Source organism: Empidonax traillii, unplaced genomic scaffold (genome assembly GCF_003031625.1).
Source record: "Empidonax traillii isolate 1590-97213 ecotype Southwest subspecies unplaced genomic scaffold, ASM303162v1 scaffold1184:size321399, whole genome shotgun sequence".
In the NCBI taxonomy this organism is placed as follows: domain Eukaryota; kingdom Metazoa; phylum Chordata; class Aves; order Passeriformes; family Tyrannidae; genus Empidonax; species Empidonax traillii.
In genome coordinates this window covers 133,945-140,945 of record NW_020956377.1, presented here as the reverse complement: position 1 = coordinate 140,945, position 7,001 = coordinate 133,945, and the positions used below count along the sequence as shown (strand labels likewise).

The 7,001-nt window shown below is 54.7% G+C and overlaps 1 protein-coding gene across 2 annotated transcripts in view; it reads left to right on the top strand.

The window, feature by feature from the left end:
* RALY (RALY heterogeneous nuclear ribonucleoprotein) overlaps positions 1–4,873 on the top strand; it is a 72,753-nt gene extending 67,880 nt beyond the window's left edge. The window contains exons 6-9 of one of the 2 annotated variants that reach the window (XM_027905642.1): positions 955–1,068; positions 1,561–1,706; positions 3,640–3,688; positions 3,892–4,873. In XM_027905642.1, the coding sequence (XP_027761443.1) occupies positions 955–1,068; positions 1,561–1,706; positions 3,640–3,684 (305 nt within the window). In that variant the 3' untranslated portion in view covers positions 3,685–3,688; positions 3,892–4,873. The remainder of the gene's footprint in view (positions 1–954; positions 1,069–1,560; positions 1,707–3,639; positions 3,689–3,891) is intronic. The other variant, XM_027905641.1, reaches the window with a different exon arrangement.
* Positions 4,874–7,001: the final 2,128 nt, after the last annotated feature.

Below are 7,001 nucleotides of genomic sequence, written 5' to 3'. Positions count from 1 at the left end.
TGTGGCAGCAGGAGCAGGGAGGTGATTCCTGCCCTGCACTCAGCGCTGGGGAGGCCACCCCTGGAGTGCTGTGTCCAGCTCTGGGCCCTCAGCTCAGGAAGGACATGGAGGGGCTGGAGCAGGGGCAGAGAAGAGCAACGAGGCTGGGGAAGGGACTGGAGCACAAGTGCTGTGAGGAGAGGCTGAGGGAGCTGGGGTTGTTGAGCCTGGACAGGAGGAGGCTCAGGGGAGACCTCAGCACTCTCTGCAACCCCCTGACAGGAGGGGGGAGCAGGGGGGGTTTGGTCTCTTCTCCCAGGAACCAGCAGTAGGACAAGAGGGCTCGGTCTAAGCTGTGCCAGGGGAGTTTTGGGTTGGATATTGGGAAGAAATCCTTTACAGAGAGAGTGCTCAGCCATTGGAATGGGCTGCCCAGGGAGGGGGTGGATTCACCATCCCTGGAGTTTTTAAGAAGAGACTGGATGTGGCATCAGTGCCATGGGCTGGTTGTCAAAGTGGTGCTGGGGTTGGACTCGATGATCTCAGAGGTCTTTTCCAACCTGGTTGATTGTGTGATTCTGAGATTCTGTGGGTGTGCACATGGACCCCCTGGCCCCAGGCACCCACCCACAGGCAGGGTGCTCCCAGGGAAAGCCTTCACCCCAAAGAATCTGGAAACAACAGCCCGAGCAGCTGGGGAAGGGTTAGGCCACAGCCTGGTGTCAGTCTCCACAAGCTGCCTGGGCAGCAGACTCACAGGATTTTTTTTGGTGCCTACAGCCCCCTGCACCCCCAGCAGGCAGCAGGGACTGAGGAGCATGTCTCCAGCGTGGGGTTCCCCCCCGTGTTTTTGCCCTGCTCAGCAGTTGCGGTCTCTCCATGTTTGTAACCCTGGGCCGGGGGTGAGGGTGGGCTCTGCGGGTGATCTGCAGGGCACTGAAGGCCTTTATTTTTTCCTCCCTTCCTCCCTCCAAGTGAAGAGCAGCGAGCTGCAAACAATCAAAACTGAGCTGACGCAGATCAAGTCCAACATTGATGCTCTGCTGGGCCGGCTGGAGCAGATTGCAGAGGAACAGAAGCTGTCTGCAGGTCAGTGGGGTGTGGGGGTGTCTGTGGGGCCAGCACAGCTCAGAGCATCCTCTGGGCTCTTCACAGTGAAGGGGCAGCCCCAAGAATCCAGGCTAGAAGCACAAGCCATAATTACATACCAAAATTCCCCAAGTTATGGACTTGGGGTTGAAAATTAAGAGGTTTTTTTGTTCTTTAGTCATATGGTTTGTATTTGCTTAGTTTGCTTTTTTTTTATTATTATTATTCTGTTCTACTGTACTCTGTCTTATCCTAGCCTAGCCTATCCCATCCCATCTGGCTCCCACACTCCCTGGAGGGATGTAGAACCTGCTCTGTTCTTTCCAAGGTCTCTGGGGCAGTTTCCTCAAAATCAGCAAAACTTCCCTTTGCAGAAAACCCCCGAGATTGTTATTTACCCCCCACCAAGGGAATTTGGGAGCCCTCTGCACTGGTGTGCCCAGGCTCTGGCAGTGCCCCCAGCCCCTGATCCCAGTGCTTTTTTCCCCTCAGAGGTTCGGAAGAAGGCTGAGAGCAGCAAAAGTGAAGTGTCCCAGGAGGACACGGCGTCGGAGGCCGAGGCCAACACGGAGGAGCCGCTCAACGGGGACGAGGGGGAGGAGGAGGGTCTTGCACGGGATGAGTGTGAAGATGAACTGGTAAGAGGGCTTGGATGATGCCTCCTCCCAGCCAGAGGAGTTCGTAGTGGACCACAGTTTTACTGGAACTTGCTAAATCCCCAGGAAAAATAGTTTTCCCTTCCTCAAAAGAAATCGGTGTCTTTAAATCCCATGATTGTTCTCAGCTCGTTCCTCCAAACTGTTCTGCTGCCCTGGCAAATGTGTGTGGAGATGCTGGAGAAACATTGGCTCTTGAGATTCAAACCACATTTATCCTTGATTTCACAAGTAGCGATTGTTTAAACCAAATTGCTCTGCTCCCAAGTAATTCTTGGATGGATTTAAACACGTGGCAAAGACAGACCGTGGTAAATTAACTGCACTCTCCTGACTGTGTGCATTTGCAGTGCCCTTCCATCTGACCAGACAGCCATGGAATCACAGGAGTTGGAAGGGATCTGAAAGACCATCCAGTTCCACCCCCCTGCCATGGGCAGGGACACTTTCCACCAGCCCAGGTCGCTCCAAGCCCCATCCAACCTGGCCTTGGACACTGCCAGGGATCCAGGGGCAGCCACAGCTTCTCTGGGCAACCTGTGCCAGGGTCTCCCCACCCTCCCAGGGAAGAATTTCTTCCCAATATCCCATCTATCCCTGCCCTCTGGCAGTGGGAAGCCATTCCCCCTTGTCCTGTCATTCCATGCTTGGGTATGGCAGGGCCATACAGGGAGACATCAGGACAGGCACTGGAAGAAGAAAGGCACAAGCTCTGTGCCAGTTGGATAAGGAAGGCCAGGTTTGAATTACATCAAGGGAAACAGATGGGAGAAATTAAGGAGTAACTTGCTGATGTTAATGATGATAAAGCAGCACACAGCCTGTCAACAAAAAATGTGGACTTCTCTGCCATTGTTGGGATAAGAAAACAGTGGACAGACATCTGCTGGCAATGGTTTGGGAAGAGCTGGTCTTCATTAAGAGATGAACAGGATGACTGTTTCAGCTCCCTTCCATCTCTGTTTTCTGTAACTCCCTGGTCCTGAAGTGGCTTTGAGACCAGAAATATTTCCCTGCCAACATCAGACAGGCTCCCAGGTGCTCTCCTGGGGCAGGTCAGTGCATGCAGGTCGTGTGAGGGTCTCAGACACAGAGAGGCAGCTCACCAGAGCCAGCCTTTAGAGTGTGCTCCTGACCTTACAACGCTGAACAGCTCTGGAGTCTTCCCAGTTCCTGGGGAGTGACTCCTTTATCCCACACCTCTTTGGCTCACACACATCCCTGTGGCCGTCACCACCTGCTGTCCATGGCCATGGTGCCCACATGGGTGCCTAAAATCCCTCTGGCTCTGCTCCATCAGCTCTGTATGGGGGACCTCTGACTCCTCTCCTGTAGCACCCCTGCCCCTCAGAGCCAAAGGGGTCTTTTTGGACCACCAATCCAAATGCACTTGTTAAATATTGAGCTCTCAGCAGTGAATTTAGGTGTGGAAAATACTTGTTAAGTGCAGCATAAAGTGGTTGATGCATAGATTTTCTGCTGTGCTAATGCAGTTTTGGTTTAGCAGCACAAGTCTGAGGGGTTGAGGGAGCTGGAGGGGCTCAGCCTGGAGAAAAGGAGGCTCAGGGGGGACCTTCTGGCTCTGCAACTCCCTGACAGGAGGGGGGAGCTGGGGGGGCTCAGGCTCTGCTCCCAGGGAACAGGGACAGGACAAGAGGAAACAGCCTCAGGTTGCGCCGGGGAGGGAGGGGGGTTAGATGGGATATTAGGGAAAATTTCTTCCTTGAAAGGGTGGTCAGGCATTGGAGCACTTTAGAGTGTTCCTCCTTCCTGGGTTTATCCCGTTTTCCTGGGATAGATGAGACTGAAACTCAGGCAGTGCTTTATTCAGATCTCACGTGTCCTGCCCACCTCCTTCCCCTCCAAAACACACCCACGTGGTGACTGCCTGTTTCTGGTTCCCTTTTCCCTGCAGGAGAACAGCCATTACACAGATGTGGAGGATGCCAGACTACAGTAACCAGGTACAGCTCCCATACCGCTGTTTGGAGGCTCATTCTGAGCAAGAGCTCTCGTTCTGTGCGTGTTGGGGTGGGGGCTGCTGCTTCAGAAGATGCTCTTTCCCGCTGATCCTCTGTGTTTTTCGAGCAGGGAGCTTGGCTGCTCAGCTGGGGCACCGGCCAGCCCCTCACTCCCTGTCCTAAATGCCAAATCTTTGGGGTTCAAGGACAGTGATGTCCCTTCCCCCTTCTCCCCTCGCAGCCCTCTCAGAACAGCAGTGAGCAACTGTGTGAGGAAAGCACGAGGCTAAACCCTGTCCTGGCACGTTGAGCAAGGCAAGCTGAATGGGAGTGCTGCTGTCATCTCTACCTGGCATCCAAAAGGAGAAACATGGCCCGACATCTTCCATCCATCTGTAAAGCAAAGACAAGGAAAACTCATCATCCCAGCGAATCCCCACTCCCCCTGCAATGGATTGGGAGCTCTGCAGCCAGAGGAGGCAGGAGCCAAACCTGCACAGCCCAGAGCCACCCCAGACTGGAGAACAGGAGAGTTGTGTCCCCAGGGAGTCCGAGGGGTTTTGCAGGAGAGCAGGGAAGGCTCAGCCCAGCCCAATGCAGACGTTTTTCCCCGTGTGAGGTGAGAGCCAGAGCATTTCCTGACTGAGGGAGAAGTACTGTCTCAGTGTGGATGGTTTGTGTTCTTGCACTGGGGATCCTGGTGAGGAGGAGGGTGTGGGGTGAGCTGTCCTCCAGAACAGTCCCCTCCTGTCACGGCTCTCTTGCCCCGTGAACCGCCGTGGGTCCACAGGCACTTCCAGGCGGGAAGGAGTTGGAGCTGGAGCTCGTGCTGTGCTCTGGAAGCTGCTTGAAGAGGGAAGGGGAGAAGAAGCTGCAGGAAAGCAGGTGATCTCCAGCAGGAGGAACAAAGCAAACGTCACCTTCAGTGGTTTGGTGTCCTCATGTGCCATGTGAAGGCCGAGCGAGTCTCTGCAGAGTGAGGGGAGGGGGGGGTGTGGGTGAGACCCTTTGCTTGGACCAGCTGCTCCCTGGGAGGGATGGAGAGCACCCACTCCTGCAGCCCGGTGCCAGAGACATCAGCCCTTCCCCTGGGGAGCCCCCAGCTCCTCCTGCCCCATCTCACACCGACCTGGCACATCGCGAGAGCTCCAATAGCTCCTGTTCCGTCCCAGCCCGAGGGGTCCGTGCGGTGTGACAGCCCCTGGGGACAGCGCAGTGCACGTGGGTGTGTTCAAGCACCTCCCCTGCTCCCCAGATTCCATCCAGCTGCTCCCCAGCCGTGCCCTGGCCGTGAGCAGGGGCTGCACAGCCCTCGTGTGGCTCCTCGTGGGGGGAACCCCTCGTGCCGCAGCACCCAAGAGCTCTCAGCCTTTCTCCTCCTCCTTCTTGGGCTCACCCGCTTTTCCTGGGGTAGATGGGGCTGAAACTCACTGCAGCACTTTATTCAGATCTGATGTGTCCTGCCCACCTCCTCGCCCTCCAAAACACAGCCAGCCCACCCCCACCACCCAGTGCTTTGACTCCAGCCCGGTGTCCACCCCTTCTCCTCGGTCAGACCCTCCCACACCACGCATGGCCCCAGGTCCTTCCGAGTGCTCCAACCTCATCCACGGCATCTCTGAAGGGTGAAGGGGAAGAAAACAGGCCTGGGGGCAACACACCAACACCCCCCTTCCCCCCCCAGGGCCACCCTGGAGCGAAGCACAAGGTTTGAGTTGCGTTACTGAGTTCAGAATGTTTGGTGAGGGATCAGAGGGATAACAGAGCTGTCCCCTCCCTGTGCCGGTTCCTGTCCAGTCTCCACTGTTGTCCTGAGCCTTGTAGAGCTGTTTTCTAGGCCTGGCGAGATGAGCTGCAGTTTTTGCTATGAACTGACTGTGATGCTGATGTTTGGGAGAAAGGTGACCTTGTACATACGACCCTGTATAATAAAAGAAAGAAATCTAATTTGCTTCCCCTCTCTTCTCTCTCTGTCTCACACACACACACTCTTTTTTTTTCTTCTACTTCAGACAGGTCTTTCCCTTTCTAAGCCTCAGCTCTGCCTACAGGATTTGCTTTCCCTTACACAAGGTATATCCCACTGGGCTGAGCAAAACATCTGGGTCCACAAGGGCTCTGGGACTTTCCCCCTGGAGGCTGGGGAACTCCTTGGATGCAGCAGAGCAGGGGACAAATCCAGGCCTGTAATCTCTGGACTTTGCACTGTTCCAGCTCATAACAGACTGGAAAAATTTGGCTGCTGTTCCAGCCTACACAAGGCAACAGCACAACTGATCCTCAGGTTGGCACCAGAGCAGTGTCAGGAGGGACCAGTGACCACCATGGGGAGAATTCCAGAATCCCAGAATGGTTGGGGTTGGAAGGGATCTGAAAACTCATCTTATTCCAACCTCCTGCCATGGGCAGGGACACCTCCACCAGCCCAGGTGGAATCCAGATGCTGCCAGGCTTTCAGTGCCTTGGGAAAGTTAATTTTGAGTCCTGAAAGGTTTTCTGCTGAGCCCGGTCTGAGCTGTCACCCAGCACTGGAGGGCAGAGCTGCCTATTGCAGCTGGTGGAGATCCTGGTGAGTCTGAGGATGTTTGAACATCCATCCACCCATCCATCCATCCATCCATCCATCCATCCATCCATCCATCCATCCCTCCATCCATCCACCCACCCTTCCATCCATCCTGCCCTCAGTCACCAGATCACTTCAAGAACAGGAAAGCAGCAGCAGCAGCAGCAATGAACAGTTGAACGCCCTTGCAATGGGGAAGGAGGAAAGGGGGGAGGGAGGAAAAAACAAACAAACAAACAAACAAACAAAAGCCCAAATGGCTGTAAAGAAGATGAAAATCAGCCCTACCTTAGCTCTGAAGAGCCAGGTCCCCAGTTCAGGGTGGTTGTGCCTGGAGGCTGGGGCTGGGTCACTCCAGCTTCAGGCCATTAGAGCCAAAAGGTCTCCCAGTGAACAACTGGATTGATGTTGTTAATTATTTAGGGGGGAGAACAAGGGACTTTGGAAGCTCCTAGACAGCCCCCCATGGTCATTAACTTGGCTGTAGGTGGGGCCTCAGTGAAATGAGTTCTGGGGTTTTGGTGCTCATGGACTCTGTACCATCCAGAGGGATCCACATGGAATGTGAGGGTGCAGCAGTGGGTGGGAAAGGGGACACACACACACACCCTTCAGCCCTTCAGGCCATGAATCAGCTTCCTTCGTTCCTTCCTTCCTTCCTTCCTTCCCTCTCTTTCTTTCTTTTTCTTTCTTTCTTTCTTGTTATCTGGGAAAAGAGACCAACCCCCACCTGCACCCCATAAAGGATGG